This window comes from Gymnoscopelus braueri (assembly GCF_963280865.1).
Source record: "Gymnoscopelus braueri genome assembly, chromosome: 5".
Taxonomy (NCBI): domain Eukaryota; kingdom Metazoa; phylum Chordata; class Actinopteri; order Myctophiformes; family Myctophidae; genus Gymnoscopelus; species Gymnoscopelus braueri.
The window spans coordinates 32,956,480-32,976,423 of record NC_137606.1 but is presented as its reverse complement, the minus strand read 5'-3'; the positions used below and the strand labels follow the sequence as shown (position 1 = coordinate 32,976,423).

General features: G+C 42.2%; 1 protein-coding gene across 3 annotated transcripts in view; it reads right to left on the bottom strand.

Annotated features, from left to right (window-relative positions):
• Positions 1-3,839: 3,839 nt before the first annotated feature.
• usp32 (ubiquitin specific peptidase 32) overlaps positions 3,840-19,944 on the bottom strand; it is a 75,303-nt gene continuing 59,198 nt past the window's right edge. For all 3 annotated transcript variants that reach the window (XM_080428379.1, XM_080428380.1, XM_080428381.1), the window contains exons 23-34: positions 19,271-19,445; positions 18,479-18,630; positions 17,251-17,362; positions 15,686-15,885; positions 14,982-15,166; positions 14,473-14,559; positions 14,080-14,200; positions 9,574-9,765; positions 6,511-6,736; positions 5,431-5,924; positions 4,417-4,509; positions 3,840-4,110 (exon numbers count right to left, since the gene is read on the bottom strand). In XM_080428379.1, coding sequence (XP_080284505.1) covers positions 3,937-4,110; positions 4,417-4,509; positions 5,431-5,924; positions 6,511-6,736; positions 9,574-9,765; positions 14,080-14,200; positions 14,473-14,559; positions 14,982-15,166; positions 15,686-15,885; positions 17,251-17,362; positions 18,479-18,630; positions 19,271-19,445 — 2,211 coding nt within the window. In that variant the 3' untranslated portion in view covers positions 3,840-3,936. The remainder of the gene's footprint in view (positions 4,111-4,416; positions 4,510-5,430; positions 5,925-6,510; positions 6,737-9,573; positions 9,766-14,079; positions 14,201-14,472; positions 14,560-14,981; positions 15,167-15,685; positions 15,886-17,250; positions 17,363-18,478; positions 18,631-19,270; positions 19,446-19,944) is intronic.

Below are 19,944 nucleotides of genomic sequence, written 5' to 3'. Positions count from 1 at the left end.
AGCAAAGCAATTGCTTGATACACTACCAGTTGTAATCAAAGTATTTACATTAAAGCCTTACACAAATTACTTTAAATTACATTAAAAGCCAGATGAATTTAACACAAAGAGAAAGACACCACTTCAAAGTCTCAATTTCCTTTCGCAGAATTTAATTTGTTGCTTGGGTATTTGTTACAGATCAACAATGTCACTCCATATACAACTACAAGTACAGTATTTTGTACAGTTCATATTCAAATACATAACTTTTTTAATTGGCTTATTTACAAAAAACACTTTTTATGTACATTTTCATGTCAGTGCAATGTCACTTTCTTTCAACAAACATCTTACAAAAAAAAAAGTTCATTAAATTAAACACAACTCTTTCAGATCCGGAAAGGAAATTAACTTAAATAACGAGAGGTTACAGTTCAGTAGTAGATTGCACTGCCTGCCACCACGTCAACCCATTCTGTCAGAGAAGGAGCCAAGGATTCGAATGATCAGTGTTTTCAACGGAGTTCAAAGTCACTTCCATTTGTACTCGGATGAAGACTTTTGCTTCAATAATTTTGCTCCAATTACTGAAGTGAGGAAATTGTGCTCAGATGAACCCCACAATGTTGGCAATACACAATACAATCCTGAGTGTTAATTTAAAGCTCAGGATCTCACCGTATACGCTGTGTTTTGTATTCATCAAACCTACAGTAATTTAACATACGGGTAAGCTGTGTGTCACAATATAATTAGTTAGAAGGCTCATTCACTGTTACAAGGAAAATGTTTGACAGCTGATGCACCGTCAACACCAAGCAAATAGAACACACCGATACAAATCCTTAATTATTCCTGAAATGTTCCCTTTGAACCAGGTGATGCATTTTCAGCCTTGGACTAACATTTGACAGCTTGACATCATGTACAATTTGAAGGGCAAAGCAGCAAAGAAAAAAAATGCAAACATAAATAGCACTGGGTTGTACACTTCCATTTGTTCAACAAACATATTCCTGACAAAGAAAATAAAATCTTTTAACGACAGACATTTATCCAGTACATCTAATAACCCTCCTCTCCTTATCAATACAGCAGCTAAAACATTGGAAACAATCTTGGGTGGGGGAAGGGTACACAGAATATTTATCTCCTGTGATTTAGAAAGCTGGACTTCAGCTTTAAGCTTTATTTTAGGACCTTTATATTAAGGGCAGGCAGCCGGGTGGTCTGTTCACAGTGGTGAGAGGGAGCTTGGCTGGTGACCTTTGCCACATGCTACAATCTGCAAACCCTGTGACTGACATTGAAGTGAGCAGGGCACAAGTTCAGGATGAGTTAAGTTTGATGTCTTATTCATCAGTTTAATAAAAAACAAAACGATTTTGTTTGTTGGTAAATTATAACAACACATCAGGTCTATTCAAGAGAACACTGGTGTGGGTGATGGCTGATTTGAGCAGTCACACCTGACCTTAGTCAAAGCAAATGTGGCCTTGATCTAATTGATGCAAACTAATTTAAAAAAAATAATTCCCAATGTTGATTTTTCACCTCCATTATGTTCTTACTAAGATTTGATCTGGTCTGTAGTACATCCAATGGTTCGATCCCATATATTGAAATGAAACAAAAAGTAGAGCTGTGAACAACCCACTGTAACCTGTGAATCATTAGTTGGTTAAGAGCCGTTTGATATTTATATAATTTCCATTTCAAACTGCTATACATTTACACATGTATACATTTCCTATTCTCGCAAAACCAACCTGTATGTCATGAGGTGATAATACAGACAAATCCACCACATTTTCAACCCCTCCTCAATAAAGTTGAGTTCTAAACTGAATCAGTAAATGACTGAATTATTGTGGCTGACCAATATTCTGATGGCCCATTATTCCGATGTCCCAATAGTCTGAAACATTGTAGGTTAGTGTGAGGTTAGGGTTAGGTTTAGTTATAATGCGCACTGTCGGTCCAATGGTACTTGGGAACAATGGGCCGTCTGACTAATGGCACGGCACCAAATTATTGACCCAATATCAATATGTAAGTGGTGGTGACCCCAAAAAGTTGAGCAAATCTAACATTTGCTGGCAATATGACACAGTTTCACCGTAACCAAATGTTTTCCTACTCAATATTTGGACTTTGGCTTTTAACCAAAATAATATGAGACATGACACCAGAAACGCTGACACAATACACACGGTCAGATTATTTGGCTACGGCTTGGCTACAACATGTAATTTTCACCTGCACTTCTGCATTATTTTAGACCTTTTAGTGGTGTGAATAGCAGTTTTAGCAAGAGGGACATTCGCTTGTTATTTAACGGATTCTGGCTGATAATTTGAAAAGCTGCAGAAAGCATCAGGTGAAAGGTTGTCGTCATCATTTTATTTGATCTTTGTACATTGAAGATAAGATAATGCGTTAGGGTGCCATGATAGCATATTATTTTTGCTTATAGGTGAGACAAAATATGGACCATTGGTGCCTTTGGGTATAATAGTATGATAGATAAAATTCCAAAACTCTCAAAGAAAAAAGTGGTTTTACATGTTTACAAAATAACTCTGGCTCTGAATATACAGTAGTGATAGGAACATCCCTAAACAAAACAAAAAGATCACCATAAAAATAAATCTCTATAAAATAATGCATTTACAGAATGAAAAAAGAAAGAAAGAAATTATATCACACTTTATATAGTAGATTGTATATTGTATTGGGTCTTTGAAATCACAGATTTTGGCACCTGTCCTGAACGTAATCCAGATTCATACTACAGATCTTGAGTTGGAAAGTGAGTTTGATCAATAAGTTAAGGGTATAAATCAAAACAACATTGCACAAATTACCATTTACTTTGGCAGTTGCTGGATGACACATATTTTGGCAAAAGGGCCAAATTTATATTAATCTTAACTTGGTTCATTTGAAATGTGTGTACCGCGGTCATCAGAAGGACATTTTATTTCTAATAATAATACTGTCACAGACTTTTTACTCGGGTGCAGTTGGCCGGTAGACAACAGTTATCAATGAGGTAGCTCTTTTTTTCCTACGGACACTATGCTACAGATGAGAAGCACAAATCAAACCTTTGGAGAAGCATTTTTAAAAGCTCAGTTAAGTATCTATTCTATCATCTCAGCAGACACCGAACCTCAACATGATGTTGATTTGTGGACATACTTTAACAGCTGAAAGTACAATGCCAACACGCAGGGTCCTTCAGCCCTTCCTGTCATTCAGACATCAATATTTGTGTGATAAATGCACAAGGAGAAAGCGACATTAGTTCATGTGTTTGGCCATACTGACATACATTCTGATGCGTTAGTATGCGTGTATACGTTACACGTTTCATGGCATAGCTTGCCTTGTTCACAAGGAAAGGGCATTTTGTTTCAGTGGGCTCTGCAAAGTGCACCAGTTTTAGTGCGTTCATTGGGGGGAAAGATTGTTCTCTTGGCAAACCTTGCACAAATCCTTGTTTTAGACCTCTCGCAAGTATAGAAAGTGCTGCGACGCTTCCCTAATGAAAAGAGACCACTGTAATTTCAACCAGTGCTCTAGCGATTTGCAGTTTGATTATTCATCAAAAACAGTTTTTTTTTGTTTGTTTTTTAACCCATTGATACCTGGAACGCTTCTGTGTCACTTTAGATGCCTTTGGCTATTCAAAAATAGCAGATATACAAGCTCATAGCGCGGCACCGAGTGCCGCGCTATGAACTTGTAGATCTGCTATTTTTGAAAAATCGTGAAAAAAAAATGTTTTGATTTTTTTCCAAAAACTGTTAGGATTTAGATTTTTTTAAAGAATCGCCTCAGGTCTTAAAGGGTTAAGCATATTACAACATACGCCAGCCAAAGAAGTGGGGAGAAGTCTGACCCAGATCCAGTGCCCTTCAGCGCTGGCTGACGGAAGACAAAGTGCGATCACTGGAGGACACAGTATTTCTTGTAGTCAGACTCAAAGTCTTCGTCCATGCTACTGGTGTCGGCCATCTTCTTGCCGTCTGTCTTTGGCAGGAACCGGGAGTAGTCGACCCCCTGCTGCTCATAGAAGAGGATGTACGCGGAGTCGGTGTCAATCTCCTCAGAATGCACCTCCTACCAAGTAAGACCACAAGAGTTACATAATGCTGCACCTTCTGAACACCCCAACCCCTTCTGAACCCTCTCCTCTCCCCCTTTCTACTCTTTTTCTTATTTTATTTGTATCTTCATTCATTACAAAAACTGTGGTTGGTTGCTTGTTAATTTGCCTGCATTTATGTAAGGAATGCTCAATAATGAAACATGCATGCATCAAACCAAATCCACATCGACATTATAGGCGGATAGGTCGTTTGAGAAAATGCACTACCGGTGTAAAATCTGATTAGTGTTAAATGACTGAGGGAATGGGTGTCTTACCTTACAGCTGCTGTCGTTGTAACAGTACCATTTCTCATTGGGGTTCTTGGCGTAGGTCACATAGTGACCTCCTCCCATGATTCCTGAATGACACTGGGAACATCAAAAGAGGCTTCACAACACTGGCCAGGACACACAGTAATGATACTTCCTCTCACACTCATATAACTAGTCCATACCCAGGGATGTACCCACCCAAACTATGTGCAGACTTGGAACCACAACCGGGACTACGGATAGCCTCACTAAGGTGACAAATGCATGAGTAGGGCCACATGCCTACGCAGTTGTGAAATTAATGCTTCTGCGCTTTTTTGACTACACTCACGTATATACACAACAATAACAGCTTTGCTGGGTCTGCTGCTTGCCATACGTTTAAATCAAAGTCCTTTATAACTTTGCAACATTGAGCCTGCTCTCTCTCTGCAAGTGTTCTCTCTGGTGTGTGTGCATACTGTAGCCCTGAGGCCAGGTCCACCCACCGTCCGTCCGGGATATGGCACCATGGCTACAGTACAGATCCCATGGCCTGTCGCAAACATGTTGAGTCTGGAAAGAATCCCTTGCTCTTTGAATTTTATGGGCTGATATGGTTTATGTTTTAGATTGTTGAACAACCATTGAATAACACCAACATCACCAGAAATGCAGGGCATATTGCCAAAACCTGTTTTTAAAACAGCTTTAAAGTTTTTGAGGGAGTCTTATGAAGGACAGGACAGTGTAAAGGGAGAGGACAGTGAGGACACAGAGAAGGGGCATGACATTCAACGCTGGTCAAGCCTGAGTCGAACCAGGCACTTATTAATGGTGTGGATGATGCACAACCGATCTACCCGATACTTAATTCTAATGCAAAACCCTGATCCCATCTGGCTCGTGAATTGTGGAAATCAGTCCAAAAAAAAAAGCTAAATTGTCATTTAGCTTATACAGTAAGTGCATGATTGTCACTGTAGTGTCCCACAGCGAGGATTTCCACACATAATTGTTATGGGTTGCAGTACTCACAGAGATTGCATAGAGATTGTACATGGCCTCCAGACATCCGTTGTCCCTGTGCTGCAATAACGAGTTGTCAGGATCCATGCTGCTCTCTGTGCTGCAGTCCGAGGTCAGTCCGCTGCTCTGACAGCTATCCACGCTGCCTCCATTCATCAGGATCACATCACATTGGCTGCTGGATGCTTCGGCGCCCGTCGAGGACTCGGCAAGGCCTGCATCCCCGCACCCAGGGAGAGACAATTCCAACCGCACCGCTGCAGTCTCCTCTGTGTCCGCCTGCGTTGTGCCTTCCCTGGGTTCGGCCTCGGGGTCAGCGCCCCCCTCCTTGGCACCGCCGTCCAGGCTCTCCTTGCTGTTTGAGAGCCGGTGTCTGCTGCTCAGCTGGGGGAGGCGGAGCCGGGCCTGTCTGCGGCCTCCTGTGCCGCTCTTGGAAGGACTGCTTGAGGGGCTGCTGTTTCGACTGAGCGAAGGGGCCGACTTCCTGCCTGAGGCTGGAGAGGCTGCGGACGTAGATGAGAGGATGATCAAACACTTCCTGTGCAACGTGAGGCAGGTGCTGCTCTGTGGTTTCATAAGCAGAATGACTAGCACAGCGCACGGAGGCAAGGTTAACGACAAGCTCCACATGATGGTGTCAAGCTCAGTTATGTTACACTACTGTTACACACATGACTCTCACTATAAACCTTCTTAAGTCACCCCGCTGTTATGCAGAGTTAGCTGAAATTCAACATGCAACTACTTAGGAAATGCTTGCAAATACTGTACTGTACGCATAATGTTGAAATCTACTGTGCTGTACTTGGGATGTTGTAATTGTCTTTTGTTTTAAATTGATATATAATCTATACGGAGAGTGTTGTCAAATGAGTGCACACATACAGTACAAAGTTTGACGCTGGTCAGTCTAACGGTTTGCGAGAATAGCAGTCAGTCATGTACACAGATCCTGTCATACACCGATAGCCTCTTGCAGAACCACGCCGTTAAAGCAGCTCTACCAGGTTAAAACAAATGAGTGTGGTCATGCCTTCAGATTCCCATGGTTAATAACACACTGCAAGCAAACAGAGCAGCAGTGCTGACCTTTGGGGAGGTTGTTGAGGCCAGCCGGGGCGGAGATAGACGATAGGTTGTCTTCCCCGACCCTCAGTAGCTCCTCCCCCTCGCTGCGGGAGTGGAGACAGTGTTGCTCCAGATCCCTGGGAGCCAGGAAGGCGCTGGGGTCAAAACTACCACGGGGAAACTTGACGATCTTCTGAGATTTGATCCAGCGACCGTTTACGAACTGGAAGCGCTTCAGGTGGACTATCTGGAATAGATAAATAGAGAGAGAGAGAGAGAGAGAAGGAGAGAGAGATAGGAGGGAGATAGAGAGACATTTTACGTTCAGTTGTATTAGTGACAAGCCGATCTCCATCTCCATTTATGTACAAGTGTGACTAATGGACCACTGCATGTTTCACAACTTTCTACAGCTGAACAAAGACCAGACTGAGATCCATGCTGTGCTGTAGGTGCTAAAAGTTGGAGCCAGCCATGAGTTCAAAACGTTTAATCCCCATCTGATCAGATTTTGAAATCCTATATTTTTTTATCCAGGATCAGACAATCCAGCCAAATTGTGTCTGGTTATTTCAAAGAAATTCAGGATATAATGTCCCTGATTCAGATTCAGATGACCAAGTAAAAGTATTGGAAATTGGAAATACTCCAGTAAAGTACAAATACCTTGAGTACATGTACTTAGTTATTTTACACCACTGGGTAGGAACTGCTTGCTATGGGAGATGGGGGGTGTGGGGTTTGTGTGTGTGTGTGTGTGTGTGGGGGGGGGACTTAATGGTAAGAAGGGCCCAAAGGAGAGGTAGGCAAGTGTACACTGCAAATGTGGAAAAAAAAATCATGAAAAACTGTATCAACCATAAAGGCTACAATTTCAATTTGCAAACTTTACCATATTGAAACATAGGTTTAAATTAATTGTAAAGTGAGTTTTGCTTTGGTAATCCAGTGCAAATCCAACCTTTCAGTGGGATGAAGGTAATCCAGATTGTTTGGATCAAACTGATCCCAATCCTGTGTTTTTATTTTGAACTACAGTATCCATTTTGATTAGAGCTTGGATTTGATTTCCTGATTTAATCGGATGTCAGAGTGATCCCAATGCTAATTTTAGGTTTTGAACTACCCAAATCCAAATCTGACGCGAAGATACTGTAGAGATTAAAAGTTTTGAACTTGTGGGCTGAGAGCCAGGAGATTAATTCCGGCTTCACTGTCTCTGAAACACAGCGAGCATGTTGCTCTTATATCTATCTATCTATGCCTATAAGATAAGACAGAGTGACCATGACATTCAAAAACAAGTCTCTCAGGCTTTTGGTTCGTTGATCTGAGTGTGTGTGTGTGTGTGTGTGTGTGTGTGTGTGTGTGTGTGTGTGTGTGTGTGTGTGTGTGTGTGTGTGTGTGTGTGTGTGTGTGTGTGTGTGTGTGTGTGTGTGTGTTTGCTGTATCCTGTGTGGGTGTAGGTGTGAGTTGTTGTAGGGGTGGGGTAGGTAAATGCTGTAAAAATATGAAGAGGGTGACCAGACTTCCCGGTTTGGCCGGGACTGGCGAGAACAGTCGCGCAATAAAGCCTATATGTGGGCGTTCTTTTTGGTGGGTTCAGTGCATGAGTGCACTGTTAACTGTTTGATGATGCATTCACTACCTTCCAGCGACGTCATGTGAAGGATGCCTTTTCACTCATTAATCGGGCTATGCTCTGTAGCATGTAAATGGGACTATGAAGCAACCCATGTAAAATGCTAATAGAAATATTGTCTAATTTATAATAAGGCCGACAGTCTGATTATTGCAGTCCATATAAAAGTGTTACAACATAGAACTGGGTTGTAACTTGTAAAGTTTTTTTTGGGTTGGGCCGGCCACCATGACCGACAAGATTATAATTGAAAGAATAAATGAATCGGCCATATTATAATAAAAGTCACATGCGTGTTTGCAGATACTGCACGTGCATGTACAGTGATTGAACCACCCAACTGATCATTACACCTTGTTACGTTAGCACTGGCCTTTTCCCCACTTTATCACAGATGCAATCTGTTCCTATGTTTATAGTTTCCGAAATAATCTACTCCATCATGCAGAGGTGTCGCTTGCCAAAAATAACTTAATAAAGTCAGGAGGGCGTGAGAGTGAACTGCCCTCCTGTCGCACAGTATACACAAACTATATAGCCTATGTTTGGGGCTACATCTCATTCAACCTTAATATGCAGTAACCTACATCATCCGCTTTTGTTTGGCTTTGTTACATGTTTAGTTCATGATGGCATAAGGAAGGTAGTCAACCTGCCTGGAATGTGTCACCAAGTTAATCCACCACTTTCTCCATGTGCTTGGTTGTGTGTGTGTGTGTGTGTGTGTGTGTGTGTGTGTGTGTGTGTGTGTGTGTGTGTGTGTGTGTGTGTGTGTGTGTGTGTATATGTGTGTGTATATGTGTGTGTATATATATATGTGTGTATATATATATATATATATATATATGCATGTATATATATATTTTTTTTTTCACGACCCAATGCGAGTTTGGGTTTATTATCGTCAGTTGGGTCGGGGTTGGTTCAGATTCTATTACCAACCGAGTCATTGGCTTGTTAATACCCAAGCGAACCAAGAAGACCCGTACTCAGCGCTGATCAGGAGGAGAGAAACGCAGCTGTGTAAAGCCTGATTTGTGCTCCATCGTACCACGGTGTTAAGCATCGAAAATAGCAGTCCTACAAGCTCACAACGCGAGCTTGTAGGTCTGATATTTTCAACGTGCGACGGAATAGGCTGATCTATCAGATAACTGCAGCGCACAGCAGGCTGTAGGGAATTAACCCACACTGACATTAAGATCATGATAAAAACTTTTAATGATTATGATGGTTGTAAACTACGTATTGCAAGGTTGTGTTACTTTATCCAAATAATAATATTACTAATAGGCTTAAATGATAAAATAAAATAATTCTCCCAACCAGCCATGGTGGCCCGGGAGGTTTATAATTAACGGTTAATTAAAAATGGTCAGCTAACGGAAACCTTGAACTTGTGGATGATAAAGGTATTGTATGGTGACAGTCTGACTACTGACCAGGACAGGAGGCAGCCTCCAGAGGTCCAGCTTCTTGGTGGCCAGTCGATGGGTCTTACACTTGGAGCAGTAGTAGAGCTCATCCTCCCCCAGTTCCTCCTCACTGGTGAAGGCCTTCAGACAGCTGTCCAGACTAATGGGCTCAGCCTGCGCCCGACGAGACTGCTCCACACTGCAGTGTTCCTCCACGATCTGGTCCAGACAGAAGGACCACCAGCCAGTGAGAGCCAGGTAGGGAGGACAGCCAGTTAGGGAAAACAGACGGGTAGGGAGGACAGATGGGTAAGGAAGACAGATTATAGTTAGGGAGGTCAGACTGGTATGAAGATAGTTAGGGAGGCACATTCATGCAGATGGAAAATTCATATAGATACATAATGCTTGTACACATGAATATCTTGAATCTACAAAAGGTCCTGTTACCGGTTAGAGAATGTTTGTGTGTGTGTGTGTGTGTGTGTGTGTGTGTGTGTGTGTGTGTGTGTGTGTGTGTGTGTGTGTGTGTGTGTACACACTGCTGCAGTGCAACATTACCAGAAGCACTCAGGAGCCGTGTTCACTGCAGCAGGATGTGGGGCCTGAGCATGGTGCAACTCAATGCTGATACAAATGACGATGTGCTTTGAATCTCTGCTTGAACGCTGACATAAAACTATGGCGCTTCAGTAAGCACCTCTCTAGTGACACTGTGTGGTCAACATCAACTTTACACGCGGCCTAGTTTGTCTACCTTCTAATACAGCATACCCGAGCTCTTTATCTCAACATTTATGAGATTTAATCATAGACCTCTGCTGATGCTCTTGTCTAATGGAAAACAGCCAGTTGGTCTGTTTTTGGACAGAGTATTGCCCTGTATCTTTACCACCAGCGATCATATCTGCCTTAATCGCTCCTAGAGGGCGCAGCTCTTGCAGCGACCAGCAGCAGGTGATGGGGGCTCCGTGTTTGTTTTACGTTTGTGGGCTTACGTTTTATGTTGTCACAAGATCACGTTAAGTTTAGCTACGTTAGGTGTCCTGTGAATTGGCCTCCTCGCTACGAGGCTGATTAAAACAGCAACGTTACTATGAAGCGATTGCTAAACATGGATCTTGTCACTATGCTACTGTTGTGGCTAGTATGCCACCTGGCTCTGGGTATCGAGGACTTTCTTCCGTCCTCAGATCTCCCTACACGGATCCAGTACAGCCGAGAGTTTCTTCTCCATCTGGAGAAAGACTATGATCCTCCGTTGGACTTTAATCCACCCAATTTGGATGATTTCCGGAGTATGGATATGGACCCGCGATTGAGGGATTCTGCCGGTGGATCACGGCGCACTCCAGGGATTAGGAAGAGGGGGAGGAGAGGTGGCGCACGGTTAAAGGTAAAGAACCAGCCCCTGTCACGTATAACTCTTCCCTCTATCATCCTTTCTAACGTCCGATCCCTGCGTAACAAAACTGGGATACTGCAGGCACGGGTCAAATTGTGCCATGAATTCAGAGATGCGTGTATCCTAGCGTTAACTGAAACTTTTCTGGAAGAAAGAGACACAGATAGGGAACTTAAGATCGACGGATTCGGCGAGCCAATCCGTCTGGATCGAGACGCTGTGATCACGGACAAGTCGACGGGCGGGGGTGTGTGCCTATATTAGGCCTGACCTCGACTAAGTCGACTAGTCGACTGGTTAGTCGCGGGGGGTCCGAGTCGACTAAGTGTCTCTTAGTCGACTCTCTAAATGTTTTAAATAGTTTTTTGGCCAAGTCTACACCTGCAACCACACGTAACTTCCACTTTATTCTTCTTATTCCTCGTCTTTGTATTGGTATTGTTTGTGTTGGAGCGCCTCAGTGCGGCTGCAGAGTTCATGTGCAACCTCTTCCAGAGAGAGATAGAGACACTAGAAACTCTGCTGGAGACAAAACAAACTGTGTAGACCCTTTGAAATAAAATGTATTTTGGCCCAAAATAAAAAAAAAATTATTAGTCGACTGTCAGTCGACTATTGGCAATTAGTCGCCAATTAGAGTCGACTACTTGTGGTGCCGGTTGCCAAGGGTCCTCCTCCCAAAGCTCTCAATGACTTCAGGCCTGTGGCCTTAACCTCTTTGGTTATGAAGTCATTTGAGAGGCTTGTTAAGGATGAACTCTTGGCAAAAACTGAGTGTTGCCTGGACCCCTTGCAATTTGCTTACAGGGCTAAGAGAGGAGTGTCCGATGCTACCATCACCTTATTGAACCTTCTATTTTCACACCTGGAAGTTAGCAAGACACATGCTAGGCTGCTTTTTGTTGACTTCTCATCAGCCTTTAACACCATTCAGCCACATATACTAGTTGAAAAATTAGTTAACAACTTTGGCTTAGATTCAGGTATTATTGGTTGGGTTCTTGATTTTCTCACAAACAGAACCCAGAGGGTACGGGTGAATGGTAAATTGTCTGGAGAACTAACATCATCCACCGGCTCACCCCAAGGTTGTGTTCTTTCTCCACTCTTGTATATCTTGTATACTAATGATTGTAGGAGTCAACATGACAACAGACACATTGCTAAATTTGCAGATGATTCTGTGATTGTTAGTCTTTTGAGTGATAGCGAAGCCAGTCATGGCCCAATTGTAGATGACTTTGTTTCTTGGTGTGAAGATGCATTCCTACAACTTAATGTCACAAAGACTAAAGACATGTGTATTGATTTTAGACGATCTCCACCAGCTCCTCAGAGTAGCGTCATAAATGGCCAGACAGTGGATTTGGTAACCACTTATAAATATCTCGGCTCCATTATTGACTATCGTCTGAAATTTGACTTCAATACTGAAATGGTGTGTAAGAAAGGTCAACAGCGCCTCTTCTGTTTAAGGAAGCTAGCCAAGTTTCAGGTGGATAAGTCATTGATGATTTTATTCTACAGAGCTTTCATAGAGTCTGTTATTTCATTTGCTGCCATTTGTTGGTATGGAAACCTTGGCATTAGACAGAAAAATGCCCTTAACGGGGTTGTGAGGGGGGCTAGCAAGATTGTGGGGGTACAATTTAGCTGTCTGAGTCATATATATGACCAGCAGGTGCTTAAGAAAGCATCTTCTATTAGGGCAGACAGCTCTCACCCCCTAAATCCTGAATATGAATTCTTGCCTTCCGGCCAAAGGTTAAAGACCCCTGCAGCTAAAAACAATAGGTACAAATTCTCATTTGTACCTACTTCCATTCGTGCCATCAATAATAGCAGCAGGAGGAGGTAGCTATGAGTAGCTATTATTATCTGGATCTTATGATTATGTCTATGTCTATGTGTGTCTTGTGTATGTATGTTTAATGTGTGTTGGAGTTTCTTACTATCTGCTGTAACATAAATTGCCCAGTTTGGGACATAATAAACTTGAACTTGAACTAGATGCCGATATAGATGCATGTGCACATGCCGATATCGCAAAGGCTCATATGGCCATTGCCTATATCCAACAGCTTGATCACACATTGTATATTTTCTCCATATAGCACAGGCCTAGTGGACTGGACTGTCCATCGAACTTTGAGAAAGGTGTTTCACTTGGATGTTACTAAACCACATAAACCCTACATTATATACTTTGTTGACCAGGGTCCCCCAGGGGTCTGTACAGTACTTAACCCCCTCCTTTTTCTCCCTCACTTAGCCTAAAATAGCCAGTTTACAAGCTAACAACGTAGCTTGTAGATTGTTCATCTATAAATAGAATGTTCAGATAGGGACGCTAGGGTTCATGTGGTTAAACCAATCTGTCCATCTGTCTCTCTGTGCTGACATGGTGAAAAAAACAAAGGTGCTGCTCCACTTCTTAGTAGTGGTGTTTAATGTGATTTATGAAGATGTGGTGACTCAGAGACCCAGACAGGCCACATGCTGTATAATGTATCTATTCTACAGAATACCTTTCCCAGACATTCTGCTAAAAGCAGCTGGCTGCATTCGGATCCGAAAATGCACCGCTAAGTCCTACAGTACACTGTTGGTTCGTTACATTTTCCCTTTCTTTGCTTTTTATTTTCTTTAACTGGCACGCAGCCCTGTGTTGAGTCAGTGATGCATTACTAAAATCCTCTAGAGGTTAATTGCAAGCACGTTTCGTCGACAGAGTCGAGGATGTGTCAAGACACTGGCCTCCAGGAGTGATCTGATGGGAATGCTGTCTCTCTGCACCTTAGCTACTCTTGCAATGCTAATAGAAAGCACCTCCTGTCCATCAACTCATACCGACTCCTCCAACTCTCAACATCCCAGATCCTGAAGAATGAATCAAACTTCTTTTTACTTTACTTGGGACCACTGGTGTGCACACACCCTTTAAGGCGTTGGTTCTCAAAGTGGGGTCCGGGGACTTGAGGGGGTTCCAGGGCATCCCCAGCAAAATGTGTTCAGTTTAATCACTTAAACCCTACATTGGCTAATTGAAAATATTGAAAATATTGATACATATAATGAATTGTCAAGTGAAAAGACATGTGTGTGTGTGGGGGGGGTGCTTGTCTTACCCTCTCCTGAGAGGTCTGGTAGCGGAGATGCAGTGCAGTAGGGTCCCAGTCCACAGCGATGAATGCGTTTCCCACAGAGGCTCTGTCCTCCGTGCACTCTACAGCACAGCCCCGACAGAACCTGAGGACCAGAGCATAGTTAAACACTCTCTATAGCAATGGTTCTCAAACCTTCTCATGTCAAGGATCATCTCAACTAACTTCATCTTCCTTTAGGCAATGTCTAACTATCATGTAACGGACCACTACTAACACTGTGGTTTGTGTGTGTGTGTGTGTGTGTGTGTGTGTGTGTGTGTGTGTGTGTGTGTGTGTGTGTGTGTGTGTGTGTGTGTGTGTGTGTGTGTGTGTGTGTGTGTGTGTGTGTGTGTGTCATAATGATGGATGTCCTACCTGTACCAGGGACACCAGGCACATGAGTTGCCATCCTTGCCCACCACCCGTAATGTGAAAGGGTACTGGTAGCCCATACTGTCATCACTGCAGGGGCACACAATAGGACACATTATCCTCAAAACAATACAGGCCTTTACCTCAACAGCATTTATGTGACATTCAATACAATGGAAAGTACAGGACTTTACAAGTATGTAAGTTGGGAGAAAATGTCCAAAACATATTTTGGAGTGACAAAATTATCAACAATGTTTTTATAAATTATTTTATTTTAATAATGTCCCAGATCGAAATACATATGTTGTTTACATCTCGATAGACTATCAAATGTCCTTTGATTTTAGACATACAGTAGGGTTCAAATTTGGTCCTGACTCTGTCCCTCGAGATTGGTCTGTGTGTGTGTGTGTGTGTGTGTGTGTGTGTGTGTGTGTGTGTGTGTGTGTGTGTGTGTGTGTGTGTGTGTGTGTGTGTGTGTGTGTGTGTGTGTGTGTGTGTGAACTGACCAGTCCTGGGCATGGTTGCTGGCCTCCTGTGGTGGCAGAGGGCTGGCCAGTCTGGAGACCTGGATCCACACAGCATCGTAGAGGTCTTTCTTACTGGTGTGCACGGTGCAGGGGACGATCAGAGGCATGCCGAACAGACTGGGCCGGTTCTTCTGAGATGACAGGAAGTAAAGCTCCGTCCGCATCTGAGGGTGACGGTATGCCAGAAACAAACACAACATATTGCATTGGGAATTATTTGTTTTGATTTACCAGGAAAGTAGTTGGTAATCAAGCACAGTTACTGGAAAAGTGTTTCCAAGAAATGCCTAGTACTGTAAGTACTGTAGGTTGTTATCTAGTAAGTAAAAGGAAACCTAGTAGGAAACAAGGGTTACCCAAGGAATGTCTATATTTTGTATCCATCTGCTATAGAGGTTGGTCTGTCAGTCAATTCACAGTCCTCTGCATTCCGCTGAGAATGACTCATTACTCATCTCAATGATAATAAAAATACATTAAAAAATGAAAGCATAGCCATTAAAACAGTAGCCTCAACACAGGTGCACTAATTAAGTCCAAATTCCTGGGCTTTCTGTTGCCTGGCAATTTAAGCAGCAAGTAAAATTAGAGTGTACTGTACCTACACGTCCAGACACCATTACACCACTTCATACTGGCTTACAGGCTATGTGTATGAAATGCTACTGGTAGACGGTACGCACCATTTTCCTGTGCATGGCAATGATGTAACCGATGAAGGGGCTCTCTTGGACCGGTGTGATGTGCCCATTGGGCATTCCATTAGCCGGGGGCGTCTCTGGGCTACAGGGCACCACGGTGCTGGGCCCACCATTGGGTATGAGGACAGGTTTGGAGCTGATGTGGCCATTAGCTGGTATGCCGTTGGCTATGGGGGTGATGTCTACAGGGGGAAAAAGACACATAAATGGAACACCTGCTCATTTTCAGATGTTTTCACAAGTATGTAATCATTATGGATTAGAATGGAGATACAGTAAGTGTATCAAGGCATATAGTAGATATGAATGCATCGCATTACAACATTATGTACTGTAGTAAAGCTGAGACTGGTCATAATGTTGTATGACATTCTATGCACTGGGATGCACCCAATCAAGCTGATCTTTTAAGACCAGGCCAGAAGTGTCCTCCACTGCAGTGGATATGTTTATACACATAAATACAAAAAGGCTTTGTATCAACTGTTCTACCTGTTTGGATGAAAATACCCCTAACTCAAAACTAGAACTTAACCCCTAAAGCCCTATATACTGTAGTTTCTTGTATGGCAAATAGAGAAAATAGCCAATCTACAACTTTGTAATCTCTCAAAACTATTTTACCGAATGGGTTCCCACTTCCCAGATTAACTCATTGAGTGCCATTAACGTGTTTCACGTGTTTTAGCACTATGGTGCAACGTGCCATTAACGTGTTTCACGTGTTTTTGAAAAAAATAGAAAAAATTATCTTTTTTTAACCCAAGATATCATTATCTGAAGATTTGCAGCTCCATCCACTCCTTGTTTAGCCTGAGACAACGAGCTCAATCGATGGTCTTGAAGGGCGGATCCAAACGCAGCCGCCCGGATTCGTGCGGGAATTCCTATTGCTTCACCAATCTATGTCCCCGCCTCTCCTCCCCTCCCCCCTCCCCTCCCCCCTCCCCTCCCCCCTCCCCCCCCCCCCCCCCGGCCTGTGCACGGAGCACGCTGACGTCACCAAATTTAGAGCGACGCCCCTCTGCACTCTGATTGGTTAGGAGATAACAAGGTCCTAAGACCATCGTTCCTGCATGGCTCCCCCAGGCTTTTTTTCTTTTGTAACAAAAAAAAAGCATGGGTTTCCGAGGCTACTCCTTGTTTAACTTATAACTGAAAAAGGCTGTATCTCGCTTCCTAAGCACTTTTTTTTAACTTTGAAAAAATAAAAAAATAAAAATCGTAATGGCCAGAAATAGATAATAATTTGGGCACTCAATGAGTTAACAAGCTTGTAGATCGGCTATTTTACCTATTTTTACAATTATTTCAAAAAATGTAGGCTATATTGACATGCTAAAAATAGGGATTGCCAGGTTGGAAGTGGTTAAACATTATAACCTGTGTGCCATTTGGCATCACGGCTATGGGGGTGATGTCTACAGGGGAAAAAAAGACACATAAATGGGACACCTGCTCATTTTCAGATGTTTTCACAAGTATGTAATCATTATGGATTATAAAGACTCAGTCATTACATTGTGTAGTGTAGTTGACAACGTTACCCGTAAGTGTAGGCGAGGTGAGCGAGGTGGGCGAGCCAGGCACAGGGATCTCAAATGCACACAGAAAGCCGTTGACAGAGAGACGCACCTTCTGGTTGTCCTGTGGGAAGTTCTACACACAGCAGAGACAACAAACAACCAGTTAGGAATGAACACAAATTAACACTGGCCTGTAAGGCGAAAGGTGCATGGTGTGATTATGTGTATTTAACCCATTAAGACCTAAGGCCGATTCTACAAATGTCTTCTAAATCCTAACAGTTTTCTGAAAAACATATGTTTCTAAATTCTATGAGTGATGCTCAAACCTTTTCATGACAAGGACCCCCTAAATTGTATTGTATTTGTATGTATATATATAATATGTATTTGGCCGCCGACCCCATCTCAAAATATTTTGTTCCAGGGACCCTTTAAAGTTTAGTTAAAAATATATGTATTCAAAGATTTGCACAAATGTTCATGATCTTTGAATAGCAAAGTATAAAATAATGCTTTTTAGCTCAAAAAGACAGATGCTAACAGTTAACTGCTTTATCTTTGATCCTGTTATTTCTTGTTTGCTTATTGTTGCTGGCCTTGTTGTCATCTCCTGTTCTTTGTTTCTGCTTTTGTTGATTGTGAAGAAACCTTGTAAACTTTTTTGTTTTGTTTTAAACAGGTTTATCATCATTACGTGCGGTCTTTGTATTTGTATGCAACTCCTTGTGAATTAAGACCTGCTATGAGTTTGCTGAATATACTATCTTGTCTCTACATGTGAAAATACCAAACGTTTTATTTTTTATTTTATTTGTATATTTGATAGAGGCAGAGCATGTTAACTCATTGAGTGCCATTAACGTGTTTCACGTGTTTTAGCGCTATGGTGCAACGTGCCATTAACGTGTTTCACGTGTTTTTGAAAAAAATTGAAAAAAACTAAAAAAACAAAACAAAACCCAAGATATCATTATCTGAAGATTTGCAGCTCCATCCACTCCTTGTTTAACTTATAACTGAAAAAGGCTGTATCTCGCTTCCTAAGCACTTTTTTTTTACTTTGAAAAAATTAAAAAATTAAAATCGTAATGGCCAGAAATAGATAATAATAATTTGGGCACTCAATGAGTTAATGAACATAAGTACAAAAAGGTAAATATGTAAACATGCCAGAGTTAGAATGATGATGGAAACTACACTGTGTGCTTGTAGTGTGTGTGTGCATGTATGTGTGTGAGGCCAGTACCTTGATGTTGGAGCTGTGGACCTCAGCCAGCAGGATCTCATCTGGATTCAGGCTGCAGAGTTCACTCAGCTGTTTCTTCAGACCAGTGTACTTCTCATCCATGTTCAACCTCAGGCCATAGCGTACCGGGGTGGAGCCATCCAGCTTAATGACTGCAAAGCACCCACAAAATAATAACACATGAAGAGAATGACGTTAAGTGGGATTAAACGCAAAATGACACTTGTAGAGGTTTGGATTGAGTTACCTTGACAGGATGTAACCACAAGTATTGGTGAGATATCTTCAATAGTTGATCCATTGAATACAAAATTATAATTCAAAATATTCTCCCCAGATCTCAAAGTAACTCATTTAGCACACAGACGAATGCAAATAAAGCAGATTTTGACAATATACTGTACAGTATAACATTACAAAACCCATTAATTTTTTGGTTTCTTTTTTTTCAAGTCAGTGACAGATCTGCAGACTGCAGAACAAACTTGAATGAGGTTGAATATCCATCCAGTATATGTATTTGTGAGTTGGTCAGATTTGACTAATAAATGACTAATAAATGGAAAGAAGATTGAAAATCAGCAAACGTTGCTTTAACTACTTAAGCCCTATTAAAACATTTTCAACAATAGCCGATCTACAAATAGCTGACCTACAAGATCACAACACTATGTGTTGTGAGCTTGTAGATCAGCAATTTTTTGGGGAAACATTTCGCCTATAATGAGTAATGACCTGCCCAAAACAGGGTAACCAGGTTGAAAGTGGTTAATAAAACAGCCATTCCCTCACCAGTGATCTCCAGGTGCATGGAGCTGTCCATGGGCAGGGGCAAGGATAGGAAGTTGAAGGGGTCAAAGCGGGCGCTGATGTGACCGCACGTCTTACACTTCACCTGGGACTTGAGCTGTCCATGGAACAGGTCCACCACAATGGAACGGTTCCTACGCAAGTGGTTTTCCCATGCCTTTGGACGCACATGGAGAAACAGAAATTCATGCACGCGCACGCGCACACACACACACACACACACACACACACACACACATACGGACAGACACACAAACACACACAGATCAGACACTGCTAATCTTGCTAATCAATTCAAGATAGCAAGAGAAGACAAACCGAAACAGTCCGAGACAAGTCAATTCATTCAAATCACTCAAATCATTAGGCTAAGTCCTTAAAGATTCAGTGCCACAGGCCTATTATTCCCTAGATAATAGTCATTGGGTATTATTGTTACATATACCGTTTTGTTTTCCCCAAAACTGTATATTTACTGTACATGTGTTAAAAGGTTGTATTTGAATGGGCACACCCAGCAGCTCATTAAGAATTCCATATTGGGACCTAAGGTCCGCCCACTTGCAGTCTCACAAAAGCATTACTCTTGCTACTCGTCTCCTTTGCAAAAAAAGAAAATTGTGATATTTTAAAACACTTCTCCTATTAATTGAAAC